The following is a 27,340-nucleotide window of genomic DNA, read 5'->3' as shown; positions in this document are numbered from 1 at the left end:
GATACCTTAATAGTTAGTAATCTTAAAATGGACAACCAAGTGACCCAATGTAATGAAATTTAGCATTGCAGGTTTTTCCAATCTGTCTCGCGGATGATATATTGTATAGTTTGTACCCAGCTGTAGGGCCCTTGAAACAGGTATTAGACGGATTGGCCATTGGACTGGTAGATCTCAGATTAGCCAGGAGTTGAAAAACTTAAGACAGGTGGTACAGTGGTTTGGTCTATGTATCAGCCTGCAGCATGCCTATAAATAAATTCACTATTAAAATGAGCAGAACTGTAACATCCTTTAATGTCACTGGTGGAAGTAATATTTTCAGCTGTCATTGCACAGTCACGCTATGCTGCATGTCTCACATGAAAGCACAACATAGCAGAATCCACTTTGATGTCTCAGTATAAATATCAACACAAGAAAATGTAAATCCCATGTTAGCAGAATGTATATGATAGCGGTATTCCCAGCAGCCGCACGCACCATGGTAGCCAAAACTGTTAAATCGTTTTCAGGAACACTCTGCTGCTGTGCTAGTTCAGCTAAACATTGGGTGAAATGTCATTTTCAAATATTCATCTTCAAAAAACATTCAATTATATAAAGACAGGATTAATAGGATGATTACAGAGGACCGGATACTGTCAGGTCAGATCAACAGTACGGGCAAAATTTACTAAGCGGCGGATTGACGGCGAGTTCTATTCTGTTCTAAACCCTGGGGGTTTGGCGGCGGTTTTGCTATCTGCAGATTTACTATGGAGAAAACCGCTGCAATACTGCCGTCAAAACACATTTTGGAATAGAATAGAACAGGGCTGTCCTTTAGAAACCGCTGCAAAACCACCACCAAACCCCCAGGGTTTAGATCAGAATTGAACCCGCCGTCAAACCGACACCAAACCGCCGGGGTTTAGAACCTGCCACTTAGTAAATTTTTCCCTATGAGTCAAATCAAATCAGACAAAAGTATTGGAGTTCTGATTGAAATTTAGGATAACAGAGAGTTCAAGACAGATGGAGTTCAACCTTAAATAGATGCTGTACAGGGATCTAATCCAGCTAATCTAATCAGGGCCAATTCTATACATTCCGGAGCTCAGGGTGATAGTTTAGTTTGGCGCCCTGAGCTCAGGGGTGTGGCCTGATTGGAGGCGTGGCCACAGGCAGGAAAGAAATTATAATCAAAATAAAATACTAATTGCGGGTCCTTCCTCCATCTGCTAGTCTGAGTCTGTCCTCTTCTCAACGTGGCCACTCCCAGAATGTCATGCACCACGTCACCAAGCCCGGCATTCTGAGAGACAATGGAAGGGAACAACTGCACATCATGGCGCCGCCTCAGTTTATTACTGTCTTAGTAATAACTGCGGTGGCACCATGATGTGTAGTTGTTCCCTGCACATCAAACAGCGGTGGACAAAAGCGGGCACTGCAGCAGGCAAGAGCGGGCAGGTGCCATCAAATTAGACAGCGCCTTTGGAGTGACTGTGGCTGTGCCATCAGGCCACAGCGCCCAAGGCAATAGCCCTGCTCAACTGCCCCTAGAACCGCCAGTGAATCTAATCAACAATACAGTTATATAGATCGGAAGGCTTTCAGTGGGAAGAATATCCAGGTCACCTCATGGCCTGATACAGAGGTGCATGCAGTGTCGATGTCACCAAAGCCGCACTGCGCACACAGAGATGGGTTTGAGTTGGAGGACGCATTGTGGATTTATTAGCAAAGTCAGTGTTTTGGGGAGGATACTGGGGGGGGGGGGTGGCTACAAAGACACAGGCGTTTTGGGACTGTTTTCTGGGCATGCCCTGGTGAGCCTGAGCAAATTCGTAGGCAGCTGGAGAGGCCCCGGTGCCTTAGGTGTGACGGACATTCTGAGATAGGGATGCTCAGAGTTTGCTTGATGTGGAACTGATGTTTCCTATTTTGTACGTAAGCAGCGGATGTGAGAAGCCGGATGTGGGGGTTTTGTGCACAAGATTCATAAGTATATTTTTGCAAGTCTGCTGCCTACACGATGGAAGCAGTGATGGGACATAGCGTGCACCTCTGAATCAGGGCAGGTTTAGTATTTATCAATCACATTGGCTCATTGTATGAGACTGGGGAATGCAGAATTTGTCAGACCACATTTCCAGGGTATAGCTGACAAATCCACAAGAAGTTTTCTCATGGGAATGACAGCATCTTGCATCACCTGCTGTCACATACAAAAGCATCATAAACAATGATAAGTAGCTGTGGATGTATTGGTCTAGAGACAGATGATCAGAATAAACCTACTATTAAGTATATTGAGCTGACTGAGGCTTCACAACAAGCACTTGCCAATGGCAAAATATTTACATTTATACATCCCTTCCATAGAGGCTCACATATACATATGCAGACCTTACTGACATGTCAACCCCAAAATATGAGGTCTTGAGCAAATTGTATAGGACTTGGTTCAAGTACTATAAGTCTAAACAGGATGGTCAAATTCACAGTCATCTTAATACAGCAGTCGTCAACCTGTGGGCATATGGAAATTCAGCATCTGCAAGCCATTCCCTAGTCACCTCTATGTGACTATACCCACCCAGCTCCTCACATTCACTGTCTGCACAAGACTCATACAGAAATCAATACCAAGCTGGTGACTAGAGTTAGCATCTCAGCAGCAGCCAAAGTCTTTCCTTACCAACTTGGGACTCATGTTTGTAATCGCTTCTGACCTCACAATCAAAGCAGTGTCAGGGCTATTGGTCAATGCAGTGAGCTAGTGCAATTTCATGTTATGGAACATTAGTAAAGTGGCATCTTATACCATCCTTATATTCCTGGCAGGTTAATTGAATTTCTTTGTTTTTTTAGAGTCACTGTGCAAGTTAACCCGATATTGGAAATTAATATTTCATATTTAAATTCTGCCTGTGTATTTCTACACTTGAGATTGTTTAAGTGTTTATATAACTGTAATTGCCTTTCATTTTTCTGAAACACTTACATGATAAACTAATTTTTTCTTTAATTTTTAAGACCAATTGCAATCTCAAGTGATTTGTGCATCGCAATAAATTAAAGGCTATGCTTAATTCGTCCACAAGATGGCAGTAACTTGCTAGTCGGTACACAATGAGAACCTTATAAGTATTGTCATTTTTCTGAGGCAATTTATGGGTAGAGTGCAGGAGTAGAGGAATACTCTATCCAAGGCATAATTAAATAAAATGTGTGAGGGAAAGTCAACATGGCTTGCTGAGGAATTTACTATAAATTCTAAGGAAACTGCATATAAAGGGTGCCAATGCATTCTTTAGGTACATTTGTTGGGGTAAATGAGGAAGAATAGTAAAAATAAAAACTAAAGGGGTTGATATGTTGATGTTATTAGGCAGATCGCCTAAATAACTATTTTTGCTCAATATTTACTGGTAAAAATTAAAAAATGTTAACCTACATAACATGTTTGACCCATTACAAGGATGCTGTCAGGGGCTGTAGCTCCCACCGGTGGTAATATTCAATGGATATCTCCAGCAACAGCTTCCCCATACTGTTGAGAAGGATTCCAGATGGTGATAGAAGAAAATGAGTGAAAATAATTATTAAAGGTGCATACACACGTAACGATTTTGTAACCAACGATTTTCTGTCAGATTCTCTGTCAGATTTTCCCTTGAAAAAGAGAACGATTTTTTGAAGTGTGATGAACGATGAACGAATAATGGCCCTCATTCAGAGCCGGACGCTTTGAGCAGAGCGCTCGCTCTGAATGAGGGCCGTCCTCCATAAAAATGGAGCGTCCTCCTGGACGCTCGTATAGCTGTGGGTCACGAGCGTGCAGGATGATGGTCGCGATGGTCTTGACCATCGCGACCATCCCCAGTGCGACCAGAAGCCTGTGGTCGGGGTTTTCGACCACAAGCCCTGGAGTGATTTTGGCTCTATCAGAGCCAAAATCACTCCCACTGACATCACTAGTGATGTCAGTGGGCCGGCTTCTGACGGTAGGCGTTTCCTTGGGAACGCCCCCGTCTGGTAGGCACGCCCCCGGCACGCCCACCAAAGGGCGCGTGCTGTCAATCAACATCGACAGCACGCCCCCTTTGATCAGACACAACGAGCGAAGGAAAGTCCTTCGCTCGTCGCGTCTCGCGCATGCGCACGACGGAGCTCCCTCCATCGTGCGCATGCTCAGTGCACACCATCGACCCACTTGCAAGCGGACAGCCGCTCGCGAGTGGGTCTGAATCAGGCCCAATGTTCCTTTCCTTAATGAAAATCGTCATGTTGGACAGTCTGAAATGGACGATGAACGATAACTACAAACTACAAACGCGAGTGCACATTTGTGATTATCGTTCAACTCATAAACTGAACGATTTTTTTGAACGATTTAACAATAACGACATCATTATCAAAAAATCGTTAAAAAAATCATTAAATGATGCAAATTGCGTCATTCAGCACCACCTCTCCTCACGGACCCGCAAATTCCCCATTAAATCTCCAAATCCTGCCCACTTCACTAGGAAGTGGGCAGTATGCGGGAGATTTGCCTACGCTTCCGGAGGTGCGGGGGGCTACCCGAAAAATCGTGAGCCTGCTGCGACTTCTGGGAGTGTAGGCAAGTATGGTCCAAGTATGCACAGCAGAAGTGATGGGGAGAGGCAGAGGGTGATGGGCAGAGAGTGATGGGAGAGGTAGAGGGTGACAGAAAGAGGGTGACAGGAAGTGGCAGAGGGTAACAGGAAGAGGAGGATGGTGACAGGCAGAGACAGAGGGTGACAGGGAAAGGCAGGGCGTGACAGGCAGAGAGTTATAGAGAGAGGCAGGGGGTGACAGGCAGATAGTTAGGGGAGAGACAGAGGGTGACAGGGAAAGGCAGGGAGTGACAGGGAGAGGGTTATAGAGAGAGGCAGGGGGTGAAAGGCAGATAGTTAGGGGAGAGGCAGAGGGTGACAGGGAAAGGCAGGGAGTGACAGGGAGAGGCAGTGTGCAACAGGAGGAGGCAGTGATTTATGGAGTGACGGGGAGAGATAGGGAGTGACTGGGATCATCAGATCATTACAGGGAGGTGCAGTGAGTAACAAGGAGTGACAGGGAGAGATAGGGAGGGCAGGGGGTGATGTGCAGAGGGTAACAAGGAGAGGCAGAGAGTTCCAGGCAGGGACAGCAGGTGACAGTGAGAGGCAGCGGTGACAGTGAAAGACAGAGAGTTAGAGGCAGAGACAACAGGTGTCAGGCAGGGCTGTTTTAAGAGCATTGTAGGTCCTGGGCAAAGCAATGCACTGGGGCTGCTACCCAGCCATTCACGAGAATAGAAATGTAAACGATAAATTAAATAAACCTTTTGATTTATTGGTACTTTCATTAAAATCAATGTTTAAACATAAAAAATCATGATGTAAAATGTGGACTATGGATTCCACATCATTCTCTTCTCCAGCTCGCAGTGCAGTTCCTGCTCTTCATTGCAGCTGTGATTAAAGTATAGGGGCACCCTGGGAGAGAGGGGTCCAGGAGATTAAGCCTTCAACCCCTTAATCTGGCTCTGTAGCTGAAGGCTGGGAGGCAGGTAGAGAATCCTGTCTGGCCTCTCTGATTGTGTGTATTACACAATCGGAGCAGCCGGAGAGCATCTGACTTTACCTGCCCCACAACTGGCTACCTTATGCGCGCAGTGAGCGGCCACACACTCCATGTAGATTCCCCCCAGCCCAGCCAGCCCCTGCTCGAAGGCCCCTAAATTCATGGGGCCCTGGGCAACTGCCCAGTGTGCATATACGTTCAGATGGCCCTGGTGTCAGGGAGAGGCAGGGGTGACAGGGAGAGGCAAAGGGTGACAGGGAGAGGCAGGGAGAAGCAAATGGTGACAGGGAGAGGCATAGGGTGACAGGTAGAGGCAGGGAGAAGCAAAGGGTGACAGGGAGATGGTGACAGGGAGAGGCAAAGGGTGACAGGTAGAGGCAAAGGATGACAGTCACAGGGTGTCAGAGAGAGGCGGTGTGACTGGCAGATGGTGACAGGGAGAGTCAGGAAGTGACAAAGAGAGGCAGAGGTGACAGCTATGGGGTGACAGGGAGAGGCAGAGGGTGACATGCACATGGTGTAAGGGAGAGGCAGGGGTGACAGGTAGATGGTGACAGGTGGAAGCAAGGGGTGACAGGCAAATGGTGACAGGGAAAGGCAGAGAATGACAGAGGGAGGCAAGGAGTGACAGGGAGAGGCAGGGGGTGACAAGGAGAGGCAGAGGGTGACAGGCAGAGACAGAGGGTGACAGGGAGAGGCAGAGGTTGGTCTGCAGTCCAAATGCCTTCAGATAGTATGGTTAGAGGATTCATTGAGGCTTTCTCCTCTTGCCTGCAGCACTCACAAGATCGCACCCACAAGTCCCTAGTAGACAGTCCATGCGCAACAACTCAACCCATCCGGATTGCTGACAGTCCAGACTCCCCAAAGGCCCAGGTGCAACGCACACTGTCAGCACTGGATGGAACAAATTTATAGGATCATTATTCTCATAAACATGTGACGTTGTCCTCCAGAGAAGACTTATTGATGTATATATTTAAACATGGAAATAAATATATATATATATATATATATATATATACACACACACACACACATATATATATATATATATATATATGTGCGGCATGAGTGTTATCTTTTTCTTCATTCGGATTGCCACCTGGGGGACTTTATATTACACTGGACCTCATTACGAATTTGGCTGTGGAGGGCACCTGGCTCAGTACCAGTATTCTCCGCTGAGTGCCGAATCGTGGATTCGCATATATATATATATAGATTTATTTATAGATAGTGCAATATCATTTGGTAAAAACACAATATTTAGTGCACTATTCAAATAATCACACATACAATAAAACAGTTGTATTAAGAATGGGATCTTTATGCAAAGGTTTGCGCCTACTAGATATAAACACAAAGATGACACATCAATGACAAGGGGTAAAGTTCCAAACTTTCAAGTCCAGTAGCAGTTTCCTCCCACTAGTCAGTAGGTTCCAGTCCAGCATTGGAGTCCTAGAATCCCACTGGTCCGCTCAACGCGTTTCGATTTCTCTTTATCAAGATCCATCTCCTGCAGCCTCTGGCCGGTTATGGAAACTGACACTGTGTGCATGCACAGTGTCAGATTCCCCAGGAGGCTTTCACAATTGTGAAAGTCCTCCAAAATTGCAGGCACTGTCCCTGTGGGTTCAGTATAGTACATAGCACGGATATTTGCATTTTGAATGAAAATATTTGCTGTGATATAGATTGTTAATAATCATGGCACTGATGAGATTATTTCAAAATAGCCTTCTAATAGCCGTATCCAATATGAGCCGAGCCGCGATACTCTTTTGCGGCCCGTATTTTTCGCCTACTTCACCTGTTTGACAGGCGGAAAAGTATTGCGCGCGTGCACGCGTATCCCCATATTCAATATGAAAGTACATGAAAACGGCTCCCGACGAAACTGAAACAGGCGGAAAGTACTGTCAGATTTGGGGAAATCAGTCTGACACCCCCCAAAAGATGCTCTAACATGGGGGTTCACTATGACACCACCCAATTTGGCTTGCTGAAGGTATTTGGGGCTCAATAGCTGCTAAATAGCATTTTTCAATACGTGGTGCAGAATAGTATTCAGGAGTTTCTGAAAATAACTATTCCCAGCACATTTGGGGTACTTGAAAATGGGGGTCTGCATATTTAAAAGTTGCTAAAGTGTAGTTGTAAAAATCGTGAAAAATCCACCTATTTTTTTTATCAGATTGTTATGTAGAACCAGAGCAGCTGAGAGATCAACAGGTACCCATGTACTGGGGATGGGCCTGATTCAGAGCCGGACGCTATTTGCGCTCGCTCGTCCAGAAAATAGGGGTGGCTATTCAAATGAACCGTTCGCTCTTTGCGGTCTGTTCACGCCTCTATGTCTGAACGAGCGAACAAAACTTGCGGTCGTTTTTTGAAAAAATACGCCCCCTGGCCGCTCGCATCCTACGTCATGTCCGCTATTTATTAGATTAATCGAGTACATCGACCAGCGTATGAACTGCTCGCTATTCTTGGGGTTGGTTTTTGCTACCACAATCTTGCGAGCAGTTCTGGCTATAAAATAACCCAGTGACGTGGTCAATGACGCTGCTGTATTAATTATGCACACCCATAAAACGCCCGTTTTGACCTTTAAGCACGCCTGCGTTCGGATCTCCACTCCCCGTTTTCAAGCACCTTCCCCTGTTACCACCCACATACGCCTCATTCTGTCACTCAAAATAGCAGGCATTCGCTATTTAGCGAACAAACGATTTTCAGCCGCACTGACTGGTTCGCGCATGCGTATTACGATCCGTACGCATGCGCAGTTGGGCAAACATCGCTCGGAGCAAACGAGTGGCCGCTTACGAGCGGCTCTGAATCAGGGCCTATGTGCAGCTCTGCGTCTTGCAAAGGGTGACAATTGTAATCAGTACCCTCTCCCCCACCCCATGGCACCGCATTGTGGAACAGTAACAAGCGCTTTTACACTATACAACACCAATTACAATACAGAGATCAACTTTAAAATTTACTTCAATAAACATGAAACCATGATCATACTGTTAGCAAATTATTTCCTAATATAGATTTATAGGCCCGTATTCCATTACAGACGAAAACCCGTTATCGCGATAATTTATTGCCGATGATGTAATTTTTCGACTATTTTAATTATCCCCGTATTCAATATGAAAGTACATGAAAATGGCACCCGGCGAAACTGAAACAGGCGGAAAGTACTGTCAGATTTGGGGAAATCAGTTTGACACCCCCCAAAAGATGCTCTAACATGGGGGTTCACTATGACACCACCCAATTTGGCTTGCTGAAGGTATTTGGGGCTCAATAGCTGCTAAATAGCATTTTTCAATACGTGGTGCAGAATAGTATTCAGGAGTTTCTGAAAATAACTATTCCCAGCAAATTTGGGGTACTTGAAAATGGGGGTCTACATATTTAAAAGTTGCTAAAGTGTAGTTGTAAAAATCGTGAAAAATCCACCTGCCGCAAGCACCTGCAATCAAAAAAACACCTGGGGCATACTTGGGAACCCCCCCAGAGTCAAGTTCGCTAGTTTTTAACTTTGTACCCCAACTTTTTTTTTTTTGCCCCCTTTTTCAAAGTCATTTTTTGGGTGGTCCTTAAGTGTTTTTTTAAAAAAAATTGAGACAGATTACCTTTGGGGGACTATCTGAAAGCTACAGGGGGGTTCCTGCAATGTTACACCCCAAAACCCCAATTCTGCACTTTTTTCCTCTTGCTATTCATAGGCAAAACTTTTTCGCCTGGTATTTTGCATTGACTTTCCGCCTAGGCGGAAAGTCCTTCAAATTGAATACGGGGTAAAACCAAAACAGGCAAAAATGACGTCACCCGCAAAAAAGTTTTGCCAAAAACACGCGAAAACGGCTTTTCGCTCCAAATTGAATACAGGCCTTTGTCTTAGATACTCACAAATGTGGGATTACGGATGCATTGTGCTTCCTATGCTTGGTGAGAAAATAAGTATGCTCACAGCACAAAAATTGATGTATGCCGAATTCTATAACAGCCCTTTTATGGTTAAGTGTTACAGTTATTACCACGGGCTAGACTTGACCACATTACCTTTCATATGCCATTTTTGGCCCAAATTGTCAGATATATAAATATTTTCTGTAGTAAGCTACTATGCTATGTAATCCCGCAAATATGGACATCCTAATTTCTAGACTGCCTACAAGGTTATTACCAAAAGAAAAAATGGGGTCCAATACTATTCTTAATCAATGTACAATTTTTTTTTATCAGATTGTTATGTAGAACCAGAGCAGCTGAGAGATCAACAGGTACCCATGTACTGGGGATGTGGCCAAATCCATGTACTGGGGACGTAGCCAACTTCGGAAGGCATAGCCACGCCCCCTATAAAAACCCAGAAAAACTATGGGCCTGATTCAGAGCCGGACGCTATTTGCGCTCGCTCGTCCAGAAAATAGGGGTGGCTATTCAAATGAACCGTTCGCTCTTTGCGGTCTGTTCACGCCTCTATGTCTGAACGAGCGAACAAAACTTGCGGTCGTTTTTTGAAAAAATACGCCCCCTGGCCGCTCGCATCCTACGTCATGTCCGCTATTTATTAGATTAATCGAGTACATCGACCAGCGTATGAACTGCTCGCTATTCTTGGGGTTGGTTTTTGCTACCACAATCTTGCGAGCAGTTCTGGCTATAAAATAACCCAGTGACGTGGTCAATGACGCTGCTGTATTAATTATGCACACCCATAAAACGCCCGTTTTGACCTTTAAGCACGCCTGCGTTCGGATCTCCACTCCCCGTTTTCAAGCACCTTCCCCTGTTACCACCCACATACGCCTCATTCTGTCACTCAAAATAGCAGGCATTCGCTATTTAGCGAACAAACGATTTTCGGCCGCACTGACTGGTTCGCGCATGCGTATTACGATCCGTATGCATGCGCAGTTTGGCAAACATCGCTCGGAGCGAACGAGCGTCCGCTTACGAGCGGCTCTGAATCAGGCCCTATGTGCAGCTCTGCGCCTTGCAAAGGGTGACAATTGTAATCAGTACCCTCTCCCCCACCCCATGGCACCGCATTGTGGAACAGTAACAAGCGCTTTTACACTATACAACACCAATTACAATACAGAGATCAACTTTAAAATTTACTTCAATAAACATGAAACCATGATCATACTGTTAGCAAATTATTTCCTAATATAGATTTATAGGCCCGTATTCCATTACAGACGAAAACCCGTTATCGCGATAATTTATTGCCGATGATGTAATTTTTCGACTATTTTAATTATCCCCGTATTCAATATGAAAGTACATGAAAATGGCACCCGGCGAAACTGAAACAGGCGGAAAGTACTGTCAGATTTGGGGAAATCAGTTTGACACCCCCCAAAAGATGCTCTAACATGGGGGTTCACTATGACACCACCCAATTTGGCTTGCTGAAGGTATTTGGGGCTCAATAGCTGCTAAATAGCATTTTTCAATACGTGGTGCAGAATAGTATTCAGGAGTTTCTGAAAATAACTATTCCCAGCAAATTTGGGGTACTTGAAAATGGGGGTCTACATATTTAAAAGTTGCTAAAGTGTAGTTGTAAAAATCGTGAAAAATCCACCTGCCGCAAGCACCTGCAATCAAAAAAACACCTGGGGCATACTTGGGAACCCCCCCAGAGTCAAGTTCGCTAGTTTTTAACTTTGTACCCCAACTTTTTTTTTTTTGCCCCCTTTTTCAAAGTCATTTTTTGGGTGGTCCTTAAGTGTTTTTTTTTTTAAAATTGAGACAGATTACCTTTGGGGGACTATCTGAAAGCTACAGGGGGGTTCCTGCAATGTTACACCCCAAAACCCCAATTCTGCACTTTTTTCCTCTTGCTATTCATAGGCAAAACTTTTTCGCCTGGTATTTTGCATTGACTTTCCGCCTAGACGGAAAGTCCTTCAAATTGAATACGGGGTAAAACCAAAACAGGCAAAAATGACGTCACCCGCAAAAAAGTTTTGCCAAAAACACGCGAAAACGGCTTTTCGCTCCAAATTGAATACAGGCCTTTGTCTTAGATACTCACAAATGTGGGATTACGGATGCATTGTGCTTCCTATGCTTGGTGAGAAAATAAGTATGCTCACAGCACAAAAATTGATGTATGCCGAATTCTATAACAGCCCTTTTATGGTTAAGTGTTACAGTTATTACCACGGGCTAGACTTGACCACATTACCTTTCATATGCCATTTTTGGCCCAAATTGTCAGATATATAAATATTTTCTGTAGTAAGCTACTATGCTATGTAATCCCGCAAATATGGACATCCTAATTTCTAGACTGCCTACAAGGTTATTACCAAAAGAAAAAATGGGGTCCAATACTATTCTTAATCAATGTACAATTTTTTTTTATCAGATTGTTATGTAGAACCAGAGCAGCTGAGAGATCAACAGGTACCCATGTACTGGGGATATGGCCAAATCCATGTACTGGGGATGTGGCCAACTTCGGAAGGCATAGCCACGCCCCCTATAAAAACCCAGAAAAACTATGGGCCTGATTCAGAGCCGGACGCTATTTGCGCTCGCTCGTCCAGAAAATAGGGGTGGCTATTCAAATGAACCGTTCGCTCTTTGCGGTCTGTTCACGCCTCTATGTCTGAACGAGCGAACAAAACTTGCGGTCGTTTTTTTAAAAAATACGCCCCCTGGCCGCTCGCATCCTACGTCATGTCCGCTATTTATTAGATTAATCGAGTACATCGACCAGCGTATGAACTGCTCGCTATTCTTGGGGTTGGTTTTTGCTACCACAATCTTGTGAGCAGTTCTGGCTATAAAATAACCCAGTGACGTGGTCAATGACGCTGCTGTATTAATTATGCACACCCATAAAACGCCCGTTTTGACCTTTAAGCACGCCTGCGTTCGGGTCTCCACTCCCCGTTTTCAAGCACCTTCCCCTGTTACCACCCACATACGCCTCATTCTGTCACTCAAAATAGCAGGCATTCGCTATTTAGCGAACAAACGATTTTCAGCCGCACTGACTGGTTCGCGCATGCGTATTACGATCCGTACGCATGCGCAGTTGGGCAAACATCGCTCGGAGCAAACGAGTGGCCGCTTACGAGCGGCTCTGAATCAGGGCCTATGTGCAGCTCTGCGTCTTGCAAAGGGTGACAATTGTAATCAGTACCCTCTCCCCCACCCCATGGCACCGCATTGTGGAACAGTAACAAGCGCTTTTACACTATACAACACCAATTACAATACAGAGATCAACTTTAAAATTTACTTCAATAAACATGAAACCATGATCATACTGTTAGCAAATTATTTCCTAATATAGATTTATAGGGCCGTATTCCATTACAGACGAAAACCCGTTATCGGCGATAATTTATTGCCGATGATGTCATTTTTCGACTATTTTAATTATCCCCGTATTCAATTACAAAGACTTTTTGCCGGTGCGAGAAATCTTTGTTAAAAAACGGGGATAACTTTTCACCACAGAATAGTTGGCGAAAAAAATGCAGAATTGGGGTTTAGGGGTGCAGGCTTTAAAAAAAATAGCCTGCACCCCTGGGAATGTCCCCTAAAATTAATGTGTTAAAAAAAAGTTTTAAAAAAAAATCGGGACACCCCCCAAAAAACACTATGTTACATTTTGGGGTTAAAAAAAAAAAAATAGGGAACACATTTCTAACATAGCTAAATTAAATCCAGAGGGGTTCCAAAGTATGCGGCAGGTGTTTTCTTCAATGCGGGTGATAGTGGCAGGTGGGATTTAAAAATATGCTTGCACCCATTTTCATGTAACCCAAATTTGATGGGCATAGTTATTTCCCCCCGCCAAAAAAAGCTAAGCGCTATTCTTCACCCCTTCTTCAATGCCGCATTTATGCTCCTGCCGCGGCTATTTAAAAACCCCAACTCCCTTTAGCAGGCAAAAAGGGGGGAACCCGTAGTGATTCCCCATGTCTGGACATCTTTAGGGGGGTCCCAGGAACATTTCCCGAAATTCCCAAATTTTTTCGATACTTATCTTTCCGCCGGGTCCTGTTTTCGCTGATTCCTAATTGAAGATGGGGATAAAGTGGGCACGCGCCCGATACTTTATCCCCGTCAAACCTCCGATGTGGAGCAAAAAGTCCAGCACTGACTTTTCGCTTCACAAATTGAATACCCCCCATAATCTCTAATTTGTCCATGTCAGGATCATGTCTGTCATTTTTTCCTTCCAATTTTGATTCCTTTCTAAACATTGGTACCACATCTGCTTTCCACCAATCTAGAGGTACTGTACTAACATGGTAATAGATTGTCCATAAATATCAGATATGGTCCATCAATTACTAAACTTAGGGCCCGTTCGCTAGGATGCGTTCGCACGCAACCGTCAGCAGCCAAAGTATGCAAATCCTGCGATCGCTAGCAAGACATTAGCACGCCCACTATGTCTTGCCGTGCGAGCACGGTATGTTTTTAGACACCCACCAGCATGACACAAGACGCCCACTTTCCCTTAATAACATACATCATCTCCAGGAAGTGTCTTAAGCAATCGGTAACATTGACCCATACGCAGCACTTGTGGTTCACCACAAGCACCAGAGCCGTAACTAGACTTTTTGGTGCCCTGTGCCAGAGATAGCATTGGCGCCCCCCCTCCCAATTTTTATCTAGGGACATAATATAGTGCACCTGAAAAAGGGCAATGGCCTCATGGGGAAGGGCCAGGGAAGAGATAGGGGAGGCCAGGAGATGCTGGGGATAAAATAAAAGGAAGCTACAAGTGAGAATGATAATAAACAGAAAATTGACAGGCACGAACAGCGCCCCCTGTTTTGCGATGCCCTGTGCCATGGCACAGGTCGCACTACCCTAGTTACGGCCCTGACAAGCACTGCGAGTGCTGCTTTGTATAATTCAGCCATGTGATGTTTACGCTGACGATGCGTCTTAATTATGCACGCCCCTGAAACGGCATTCAGATGCACAGACACGCCTGCGTTCGCACCACCACACCCCCGTTACCATCGACCACCCCCTGTCACCACCCACAAAAGGCACGACCTGTCACTCATGCTTGCAGAGCGTCTGTGTATGGACTGGTTCGCGTACACGCACGGCGTCTTGTATGCATGCGCAGAATGCAAACATCGACAGGCTACGTGCGAACGCAGCCTAGCGAACGGGTCTGAATCAGGTCCTTAGCTCCATTAGCACAGAAGGGCAGATGCCACCTGGGCCAAATGCTTTATCTGACTTATTTCTTGTCTAGGGCATAACTGCATAACTACTATTTTAGACAAGTTACATTTAAGGATGCGCATACAATAGACAATTGCTGCACAACCTGTTTCCTGGTGTTTCTTCCTCAAACGAAAAAAGAAACATATTTAAAACACCAGCTTTCTCCTTATTCTCTAGAATTTGTTTCACTACTTTGTTTAGTGGCCCAGTATTTTATTTTGTTTATTTTTTTGAATTTACTGTCTCTCCTGCTATCTGATGTTCAGCTTCAATCTTTGAGAACCTAATTGATTTTTATTTTAATTTTGCTACAATTCTTATATTTCCATAGTTTTAGAGGAAACTTTTCTGGTCTATTAGGTGTAATCCTTTTCTGAGCTGTCTAAACTTTCCTGTTCTAAAAGGTTTAATTTTTTTGGGTATCTTACTTACAGTTTGTTCTATTGAAACTAAAGTGAAATATTAGCGCATTGAGGCCCTGATTCAGAGCCGGACACTGTGACAGAGCGCTCGCTCTGAATTAGGGCGTCTTTTTTATTTTTAATGGAACGGCCTCCTGGCCGCTCGCATTGCCACCCACAGCTAATGCGAGCGGCCAGGATGATCATCGGGCTTGCGACAAGACCCTTGTGGTAGGGTCTCGTGGCCGCAAGCCCCAGAGAGCTTTCGGCTCAAACAGATCCAAAAGCTCTCCCACTGACATCACTGACATCACTTGTGATGTCAGTGGGGCCGTCCCCAGATGGTAGGCATTCTCATGGGAACGCCTCCGTCTGGGCAGCCACCCCCCGGGCCCGGCCACCAAAAGGGGCATGCTGTCACTCAACATCGACAGCACGCCCCCTTTGGTGCGAGGCCCGGTGCGACGGATTGCCCGTCGCTATCCGGGTCTTGCGCAAGCACACGACAGAGCCAGCTCCGTGGTGCGCATGTGCTCTGGGCCACCATTGACCTGGTTGCGAGTGCTTAGCACTTGCGACCCGGTCTGAATCAGGCCCTGTGATCACTATTCCGTTTATGGGCGGTCTTCAATTATTTTCGCACCCGCGATAAAGTTTTGCATGCCGGACTTTTCACCTACATTGCATATTTTGGCCACGGAAACTTATCATGCGCATACCCGCTAATCGCCCTATTCAATTCCAAAAGACGCAAAACGGCCAAACCCAAAGTCAGAACAGGCGGAAAATGGTGTCAGAATCGGGGAAATCAGCCTGAACCCCCCAAAAAGATGCAGAAACATTGGGGATTAATGTAGTAGTGCCCGATAATCCATAATAAAACTGGGGTACTTAAGTTCACACAATTGCCTCTAATTAGCGTCTTTGCACAAGTGGTGAAGAATGGCATAAAGCATTTTTTTGGGACAAATAAGTATTCCTGTCGAATTTGGGGTACATGAAAATGGGTGCAAGCATCTTTTATAGTTTCTAAAGTGCAGTTTTAATAAAAATGAAATTTCTCCCTCATAAAAGCACCTGCAACCCCAAAAACACTTGACGCCTTCTTAGAGCACCCCCAGAATCTTATTTTGCTAGTTTGAGAAGTTGTAACCCCACTTTGTGCTTTTTCGCCCCCAAATTCAAAGTACTTTTTTTGAGTGTTCTTAAGTTTTTTTCAGGATTTTTTTGACGCAGTTGTCCATTAGGGGCTGTTCCAAAGGTTCTGAGTGGTTTCCCCACCTTTGCACCCCAAAATAAAAATGTTGCACTTCTTTTCTCCTGCTATTCAGAGGCAAGTCTTTTTCGTCTATTACATTACATTTACAGTGCATCCGGAAATTATTCACAACGCTTCATTTTTTTTTTCCACATTTTGTTATGTTACAGCCTTATTCCAAAATGGAATACATTCATTTTTGTCCTCAAAATTCTACACACAATACACCATAATGACAACATGTAAAGTTTTTCTGAGATTTTTGCAAATTTAATAAAAAATAAACACTAAGAAACCGTTGGGCAGGGGATGGTAATCCATCTCGCGGTATGTTACCAGACAAACGTCGGTCAGGTCTCGTGCGCATTTCTCTGACAGATGCTTGGTGGAATGAACAGCTCTTTCTGCGAGTCCATTGGATTGGGGATATAGTGGACTGCTGGTGATGTGTGTGAAATCCCAAGTACAAACAAACAGCTTGAACTCATTGCTCGTGAACTGTCTGGCATTGTTTGTAATGAGTTTCTGAGATATTCCATGTGTGGCAAAGTGCTGTTTGAGCTTAGTAATTATGGTGGTGCTGGTAATAGTGGTTAAGTGATCAATTTCAAACCATCCTGAGTAAGAGTCTACAAGAACCAAGTACTCCTTACCCCTCCATACAAAACCATCAGCAGCAGTGACAGACCAGGGAAGATCTGGTATGTCATGCGGATTCAGTGGCTCTTAAGGTTGGTGTACATGAAGGGCCACACAAGGACCGCAAACAGAGACCTCCTTCTCTAGATCATAAACCATGGTAGAAAAATAGAGCAGTTCCCTGGCCCTGCGCTTCGTGGCCTCCAGACCAGGGTGGCCTTGGTGCAGTTGCTTGGTGTAGTACTTTTGGAATGTGTAGGGTATAACAAATCTCTGACCTTGCAAAACAATCCCATCTGATAGTGATAACTCATCTTGCATGGCAAAGAATGGGTGTAAGACTTGGGGTAGCTCCCTGGAAGACTGTGGCCAGCCTCGCAGGATAACCTGAGAGAGGTGTTGACATAACTCATCCGCTAATTATTCTGTATGCAACTCCTCCATTCGGGCAAAGGACAGGTATTGCACTGTCATTACATCATAGTCATCATCAACCTGCAGTGGAGCAGAATGGGGTAGGAACGCTCTTGAGAGGGCATCAGTCATGAACATTTCTTTGCCACGCTTGTAGCCAACGTCTAGGTAGTACCTCTGTAATTTGAGCATCATCCTTTTAATACGGGCAGATACATTGTGCAGGGGCTTTCGCAGGATGGTAAAGAGCGGTTGGTAGTCACTTTTGACGGTGACCGGCTGCCCGTAGATGAAATCATGGAATTAGTGGCAAGCAAACACCAATGCCAACAGCTCTTTTTCGATCTGCGCGTAATGAGATTCTGTGTCTGTCAGAGCCCTGGAATGAAAAGTAACTGGTCCATTGTTCTGGAGGTAAATTGCACCCAGCCCGTGCTTTGAGGCGTCAGCTGAGATCACCACCGGTAAGTGTACATTGAAGTATTGCAGAATAGGAGGGCCGGTGAGTATACATTTAAATTTTGACACCGCGGCCTGTTGCTGCTCCAACCAACACCACTCCGTATCTTGGTGCAGAAGATTCCGCAGGGGTGCAGTGATCTCACTGTAAGTGGGGATGAATTTTGACAGGTAGTTAGTCATCCCTAAGAAGCGTTGGAGGCTAACTTTGTCCACAGGCAAAGGCATGTGCTGGATGGCTGCCATTTTGTCAGGATCTGGTTTAACATCATGGTTAGTGAGGAGGTGACCCACGTATGGGACTTCAGCCACTCTGAATCTGCACTTATCTGGGTTGAGCTTTAAGTTGATAGTACTTATTCTGTAAAATACCTGGCGTAGATGCTCGTCATGCTCTTGCATAGTATGGCCCCAGACGAGGATGTCGTCGACTATAATCTCACAGGTGTATCCAGCAAACAGTTGTTCCATACACCGTTGAAACACTTCACTGCCAGTAGTCAATCCATATGGCATGCGTAGAAAGGCATATCTCCCAGCTGGTGTCATAAAAGCAGTGAGGAGTGACAATTCTTTGTCTAATGGGACTTGCCAAAACCCACATTTGGCATCTAATGTACTGAAGATCTTGGTTTCTGGCATGTCAGCATGACTTGTTCTACTGTTCTCAACAGGTGGCAGGGTCTTAGTAGCGCTTTATTGAGGTGTACAGGGTCTATGCAAATCCTGACAGTTCAATCTTTTTTTTATAGCAGCAACCATTGCAGATACAAACTGGGTCGCTTCTTCAATAGGGGTAATAACACCAAGCGCAGTCATGCTCTATAACTCAGCTAGGTGTCACAGCTGCTGACACTTGAGACTCCTGGAGGGAGGCAGGCCTACTAGGCACAATAAACTGGGGTGGTCTTAGGAATGACCTTTCCATGAAACTCAGTAGCACAGGATAAAAGTAAAATAGAATTTATTCACATAAGGATTATAAACAGCAATGTCTCAAATAAAGTCTCAAACAGCACAGAGGTTCACATATGCAATAATATGTATAGGAGAAAATCCCCAAATATATATAAGATGTCTTTAGCATATAAGAACTAACGTGGTAGGGAACCCCAAGTCCAGAATGAGGCTAACACCTCAGGATGACACTAAGGACCTTTGCCAGGGTAAAACCCTGTAGTAATGGAAATCCGGAGCAGAGCGGGCCCTGCAGAGTAATATAGTTCCGGGAGAGGACCGAGCCCTGCGGTGCAGAGAGAGATGAAGCAAACTTGAGCCATGTGGAGTAGTGATGTCGGAGCAGGGTTAAGCCATGTAAAACGATGAGATTCCAGGACAGGGTTGAGCCCTGCGGCGTGGCTAGAGTTTGGAGCGGGGTTGAGCTCTGTGATGCAGAGAGGATTGTAGCGGGGTTGAGCCCCGTGATGCGGAAAAGATTGTAGCAGGGTTGAGCCCCGGGATGCGGAAAAGATTGTAACAGGGTTGAGCCCCGTGATGCAGAGAAGATTGTAGCGGGGTTGAGCCCCGGGATGCAGAGTAGATTGTAGCGGGATTGAGCCCCGTGATGCGGAGAAGATTGTAGCATGCTTGGGCCCTGTAGTGTCTAGAGTTTGGAGCAGGGTTGAGCCCTGTGATGCAGAGGTGACACTGTAACAGTGCAGTTGACAACTGTAACAAGGATGAGTTCAATATCCACAGGATAGGAAAGACAACAGGCAAAGTAAATAGTGCAGCAAAATGGTGAAACTGCAGTGAAGGAGCAATCAGCAATACTTAGGCAATAGGAATGCTGGACCCTGTAGTGCAGCGGATGACTGACATCAGAAGTTCATCTGGAATGCAACAAAGTCCACAGCAATCCACAGGCACAGCGGGGATCTGGCAGGAGTCCAAGAAAAGACCTGAAAGCAACATTGCACAGACACTGAGACACAGTTAGTAACTGGCTTTATACTAGAGGTCTGTGATCCATAGGAAGTTTCAGAACATGTGACCCAAATGGAATCAGGTTTGAAATAATGAGCAATCTAGGAATCCCACAACCTGACGACACCTGGGAAACAGATGATCACTTTAACACTGTATCCCCTGAATGAGAAGCATGCCAGCAAGCAGGATAGCTCCTCCATCGACCACAATGGAACTTTGGCAAAAAGTAGTCTATCTTTATGTACTGAAATAGTTGCAGTCCTGACACTGGGACCTTATCCTTCATGGCGATCGGAACCCCCCTGGGGTGCACACACTGTAGGGATGACGCATGTTGTATATGACAGGTAGTTTGCTGATGGTGTCGCATGTGAATAAATCCTTGAAGTCATGGAACTCTGGGGTGTCTTGTTGTATCATGTGTACTTCAGGCCCCAAATGTATCAACCCAAGGCGCACGCTGTCAGACAGTCCAAGCAATGGCCTAATGTCACTATCTACTATGTGGAATAGCAACGGTGCACACGTATATTTGATAGTGGTGGTGTCCACAGTCTTGATAATATGACCCCCATATGCAACTAAGTTAACAGTGTCTGTGTGATCTACTGTTGCTTGCAGGCTGGTTTTGTGTAGCAGAGTTTTGGACAGCACCAGTGTCAATTTTAATCTTCAATGTATTGCCACTCTTTTTATCACATAAGTTAGTGAAAATCTTTCCTTGGTTTGCAATTAGATCGACACTTTCACAATATACTGTCTCATCGGTATGCACTGTTGACTCCGTAACCACGTTACTTGTGGTGCACTGTGTGTCACGGTTTGTCTGGATCTGCAACACTTTGCAAGTGGTTAAGCTTATTGCAGTGGTTGCAGCGTTTGTTAAAGGCAGGATACCTCTCCCGCGCAAATGCATGGCGTCCCCCACAGTTGTAGCATGGCCTCTATTGCGTTTGTGTGTGCTGTACACTGCATATTTAAGCCTCCCTCCGTAACTCTTTTGTTCCCTGTTCTGATTTTTCATGCAGCATACAGATGTGATTGGTGGAGTTTAAATTTAGATCCTTTTCTCGTAGTAGGTGTGCACGTACTGCGTCACTATGGGTACCACATACGATACGGTCTCTGATCAGCTCGTCAGTTATTGCTCCAAAGTTACATTCGTTTGCCAATAGTTTCAGGGTGGACACGTATGACTGTATATTTTCCCCAGTGTTCTGGTTTGTGGAGTTGAATGTGTGTCTGTCCATTATGACATTTTTTACAGGCATACAAATCTCATCAAACTTTGCAAGTAATACATCTGGGTCTTCTTTGTTTTCCCCTTCTGCATATGTGAATTTGTCTGCTTTAGTGACTTCCTCTGCACCAGCCAGATTGAGCAATGTGTATGCTTGTACTTGCTTTGATTTTCGGACAGTCCAGCCATGCGGTTCACAGCCCACTCTCTCCTGAAGTGCACCCATCTGTCAGCGATAGGTTCATCAAACATGAGGGGGTCGATGCGGCGGAGTACTTGAGCCATGGTATCCTGCTTCTGTCACCATGTAGATGTGTTGTATACCAGATAAGACTCATAGACTCAGGAGTGCAGCATAACACATTTACTTAGAATAACATCAGTAACTGTACAGAGCACAAACAGGAACTCCCTCCCAGCATGCATAGCCCCATGGAAAGTCTCATCCTGCTGGGTCCTAGCAGGATACATATCTACAGTACATTTTCGCTATGACCGGAAAACTTCTAATGAACTGCCAATAACACCCCCATCTTTGCTGCAATATGCTGTTCTACTTCAAATGAGACTACTGTACCACACAATGCAGCTCCAAGGAAACACATACCAAATCTCATTTATAGATTAATGAAACCTTACACTGCTTCTGAAATGATGAAAAGGTAAGATTAACATGACGCCCTGCATTCATGAACGAGTATAGAGTTAGACCAGTGATTCCCAACCTTGGTCCTCAAGGCACACTAACAGTCCTGGTTTTGGTGATATCCAGGCTTGAACACAAATGGTTAAATCAAAATAACTGAGGTACTAATTAAGTCACCTGTGCTCCAGTATGGCTATCCTCAAAACCTGGACTGTTAGTGTGCCTTGAGGACCGTGGTTGGGAACCCCTGGTATAGACTAATTCCAGACAAAAGTGAAAGTAAAGTTTTGAGTAAAAGAAAAGCATAAATGATTAATATGACTTATGTCCCAGAGAACAGAGGATGCCCCGAGGTCTGCTGCAGCCACGGGAGACTACCCTTGCTGCCACAATCAAGAACACGCTGTCTATACGGTAACAGCCAAGGACAGTATCTCAGGACTCTCCTCCCTCAGGTATTTTTAATAGAGGCAGCATGTTGTACATGGACTTATCAGAAGGATAATTCCCTTAAGATGGTGAAGGACCCACCAGAAAGGTGGATGTCAGAACACAGGTCAGACAAGTCATATTTTGCATTTTTTATTGATTTCTGGAACTTACGAAAAAAAGAGAACATTCTTCATTTGATTTATAAGCAATATATAAACCCCCCCCCCAAAAAAAAATTAACTTTTTTAAAATCTTGTAAAGATAATACCACAACCTAAATGGAGTTTTCCCTAATGAAATATACCAAGTAATTTCCATTACCAGTAATAGTACTTTGGGACATGGAAGACAACTTATTTAAATGACTGGGGCTGCTCAAATACCCATATGGCTGAAAAATGTAATGTGCAGAATAAGGAAATACCTGCCAACTCTCCATGATTGCCAGGGAGACTCCTGAAATAGCAGCAATCTCCCTGACTCCCTGAAGAGTCTAGCAATCTCCCTGATTACACCATACTGTCATTATGTAGCTGTTATATTTAAATAAAAACAGAGATATATACATTCAACTGGGATCATTAGTATAATTTCCCTGCATTAGTTATTAGGTACAATGATCCTTATGGCTACTGTATATGCATTTTCTGAAAAGTATCAGTGTGTTTTCATCAACAAGTAGATCTTAATAACATATTATGACGCGCCTCTCAGATGTAGCTGTACACGTCCACTTTACCGCCGCGCACATAGGTGTTACTTTCACAATCTCCCTGAAATGCATTTTCAAAAGTAGGCAAGTATAGATAAGGATAGTGGCAGTACAAATATTAGGGGTGCTCAAGCTCCTACAGAGCTGGCTCTTATGGTTTGGTAGGGGAGCCCATCCAAAGGGATCCCCACTATTGATTTTACTTAGCACTGTCTGGGCACTTACATATAGCCAGGACCTCTGTAAATCACCTTAATAACTCCATGGACAGATTGCACTCAACTTCAATACAGTGAATAGAAGGAACCGGAGCACCAAAACAATTATTAGTAAGGGAAGTTGTTAGCTAACATCATTTCTTTTTTGTAAGGCGAAAAATTATTGCTTATGCCAAATTTTAAAAATAGTTTGAAATGTGCGTATGTCTTAATGATGTTCCACACATTATAGGCTTGAATTATTATTTATTACCCGTTATTTATATAGCAAACACATATTCCGCAGTACTTTACAGAGAATATCTTACCATTCACATTTGTCCCTGTCCCAGTGGAGCTTACAATCTATATTCCCTACCACATGCCCACAAACATACACACAATGGTCAATATTGTGGGGAACCAATTAACTTACAAGTATATTTTTGGAGTGAGGGAGGAAACCGGAATACCCGGAGGAAACCCACGCAAGCACAGGGAGAATATACAAACTCCACACAGTTAGACCGTAGTGGGAATCGAACCCTTGACCTCAGTGCTAACCATTACCCCGTCTGTGCTGCCCATGAATGAATGAAACAAACACTATCACTGTAGTGTCACTTTACAAGAACTGCAGAAGTAAGGTGAGAATGTGTCTGCCTAGGATATATTTTCCAGATTTTAAAGGGACTCGACTTCAAAATTAAGAAACAAAAGATTAGTTATTATACACAGGTCAAATACAGCAAAAACAAGCATGTTTCTTGTCTGCATATAACAATATATGACCTGTGCCCAAACAATAAAGTTACGACTAAACATACTTTTCATAAAAGTTCTAGCTGCCAGGACTACTTACACCCTCATACATGTCTTAGTTTTAACCGCCTGCTTTGCAAGGCTCTCACCCTGTGCTGAAAGAATTTATACACAGTAATAGTAACTCAAACCCCCTGCCTTTGCTGCTCCCCTATCTCTGGATCTTCCAAATCTCCAAAATCCACCTCCCAATCTCCCTTCACAAGTTTTAAGCACAATTGGGTAGTAGCCAATGGGACCTCTTCCTTGTGTTTGTTCAATGCTTGGCACTGCAGTGGTGTCTATCTCTCAGTATTGTGTATTGTTTCCTGTACTCATCTCTGGCAAATGTTGTAAAGAGCTGTATACCCATACATGCATACAAATAAACATGACCCATATATGCATACAAATAAACATATACATACACTTTTACACATGTCACCGCTCCGTCTGTAGAACATATTCACACTTTCTAACATTTTTATACAGATTTGGCCATATTTTGCATACAAGTCTTCCATTTAAACCTGCTATCATGTTTAATGTATTCCATTAACTTGCTTTACAAATACTCTAAGGCTTATACAGTATTTACCAAAATGTGGGTTTTTAAAAGCGGAGATGTTGCCCATAGCAACCAATCAGATTCTAACTATTATCTTCTAGAAGGTACTAGATAAATGTTAAGTAGAATCTGATTGCTTGCTAAGGGCAACATCTCCACTTCTAAAATCCCGCAGTTTTGTAAATATACCCCTAAAAGTATAAGATATAAAGATCCCCAGAAGAGAGAAACGTCATGAGAGTACCTGCGTTGGTCACCTATAAGAGTATTTACCAATACATGGTGCACACAGCTGGGTGAGGAGGTGAAGGAGATACCTCTCACTCCATAGACTGAGAGTATCATTCGTACACCTCATCATCAGAGCACTACAAATAACTATACATTCAATGAATTATGAAGCAGGGCTGTCCAAAGTTCAGTCTCATGGCCAGATGAGGACCCCAAAAAGTTTTCTTGTGGCCCCCACATAGCTAAAAAAAAGACTTCATGGGGTGCAACTTACTGACACATATTAATATAATCGCTTATGTGTGTCAGAAAAGTTTGGACAGCACTGCCTTATAGCATCGCAGTATTAAAAAACCCAGATACTTTAATAGTAGCTTTACTGATACATCATTATTTAAGCAATATCAGAAGAGCTTGTGTTACCTTGGAGCCAGGGGCCAGGCCTGGATGTACAGGAAGCCCTGAATTCTGGCATGGTGCCGGCTCTTTCATAGATTGGTACTCCCACAAGAGCCGAACTGGAGCCTGATCATAATTCGTACTGATGGTCTTTATGTTTAGTTGTCGCAGCTGCACATCTAATCCTGCCCCTCTGGAAACCACAAACTACAGTACTTCTCCATTTCTGAAGTGTATGCATGCACCAGTGAGAGATAAGACCATTAGTCTCTTATTACTCAGAGCTATGACAAACCAATGTGTCCCCTTCATACATTACTTAGTTATGGTTTGTTTCTTGTACCTTTTATAACAGGTGCTGCATAACAGAGGTTTGATGACTATGTTGGATGACAAAGATAGGCGAATACATTTTGTACATAAAGTGTGGTTTCGTCTGCCACTATTATTTTTAATGAGTATTTTCAGAAACTTCTGATTTTGATTAGCAGCAGAAATAGGTCATACTGAGGCTGCTTATTGAGTGGTTTCTGTACAGACGTTTCATATAGGACAGTACATGTATTAATCATGTATTGAGTAAGCAGAGCTATTCTAAGACTGCAGAATTTTCCTTGTGCTATAATATATCAATACGGTTCTACTTTCGACTGTACATTTTATTGCATTTCTCTGTATAAAAGAACTTTTAAAAGCTGTTTAGATTGATATATGCAGTCAAACGATGCAGTATATGCTAATTTTTAGCTTAAATGTATTCATTTTACTGAGCAGATGTTTATAAGTGTACTCAAAATAATGATGAAAGATTTCTATAGTATTGCAAAGGTCAGGTGCGCACTTAGGGGGAATTTAATTTGCCCAGAAACCCCTAGGTAAAGCCAGTGATGGATTGACTAGCAGGATGGCCCCTCCCATACCAATGCTGAAAATGAAATGCAGATGCTTGCTGCAGACGAGGCAGATAACAATCATTGGGCCTGATTCAGACCCACTCGCGAGTGGCTGTCCACTCGCAAGTGGGTCGATGGTCTGCACTGAGCATGCGCACGACGGAGGGAGCTCCGTCGTGCGCATGCGCCAGACACGACGAGCGAAGGACTTTCCTTCGCTCGTTGTGTCCGATCAAAGGGGGCGTGCTGTCAATGTTGATTGACAGCACGCCCCCTTTGGTGGGCGTGCCGGGGGCGTGCCTCCCTGACGGGGGCGTTCCAACGGGAACGCCTCCCGTCAGAAGCCGGCCCACTGACATCACTAGTGATGTCAGTGGGAGTGATTTTGGCTCTGATAGAGCCAAAATCACTCCGGAGCTTGCGGTTGAAAACCTCAACCGCAGGCTCCGGCTTGCAATTTCGATGGTCGCGATGGTCACGACCATCGCGGCCATCAAAATGCACGCTCGTATAGCCTGTGGGTGGTGGTAAAGTGTGCCTTGGAATAACCATCAAAGATACCTGCACAAAGACAGCACATCCCTGGGTGTCTTCTGCCTATCATGGAAGTTGTCACGTTTCTGTAGGATTTCTGGATTCTTATACCTGTCATCAAATGCTAGCTGTCAGAGTATTAGCGCTACCAGTTTCATTTTTGAGCTTTGTGGCACCCACTACACAAGTCGCAGCCCCCTGTACTAGCTCCTAGCGTAATATGTTGGTGGTGTTTAAACGCTGAGAGAAGTCAGCAAGCCAATATCTGGTACATTAGAGTTCAAGGGCATGCCACAGGATTGTGCAGAGGACAGTCTAGAACAAGCCAAGGATCATACTCTGGAGGATCGGATTTGCCACAGGCATTTTGCAGAGAGGAGTCAAGATTTAGCCAAGGGTGACACACTGGAGGTTTGCACAAGAACAGATCAATAGGAGGCAGGAGCAAGGTAGTGAGCTTAACACTCTGGCAACGTAGAGCATCTAGAGTTAGTTTTATATAAGGGATATCCTAATTAGAACGTGCTACCTTCCTGATGTCAGTGGGCACATGACTGCAAGTACAAGTTTGCAAGAGAGCCGTGCGCTATTCTCTATAGGTAGAGAGGACAGCGTCAGAATCAGTATCAGCTTGTAGAGAGCAGAAAGAGACCAGAGGACAGTCGCCATCGGACTTGTGAGATCCAGGTGCTGCATGGGCTAAGTTGTGGAGATGAGTGAACATATTTTCACACATGAGTGGAGATGTACTAAGCCTTAAA

At 44.4% G+C, this 27,340-nt stretch overlaps 1 protein-coding gene across 1 annotated transcript in view; it reads right to left on the bottom strand.

Moving 5' to 3' along the window:
* FLT3 (fms related receptor tyrosine kinase 3) overlaps positions 1-25,246 on the bottom strand; it is a 210,091-nt gene extending 184,845 nt beyond the window's left edge. Inside the window, exon 1 of the mRNA XM_088460269.1 lies at positions 25,177-25,246. Coding sequence (XP_088316395.1) covers positions 25,177-25,228 — 52 coding nt within the window. The 5' untranslated portion in view covers positions 25,229-25,246. The remainder of the gene's footprint in view (positions 1-25,176) is intronic.
* Positions 25,247-27,340: the final 2,094 nt, after the last annotated feature.

Source organism: Taudactylus pleione, unplaced genomic scaffold (assembly GCF_031769625.1).
Source record: "Taudactylus pleione unplaced genomic scaffold, aTauple2 ptg000043l, whole genome shotgun sequence".
Classification (NCBI taxonomy): domain Eukaryota; kingdom Metazoa; phylum Chordata; class Amphibia; order Anura; family Myobatrachidae; genus Taudactylus; species Taudactylus pleione.
This window is presented reverse-complemented; position numbering and strand designations above follow the sequence as displayed.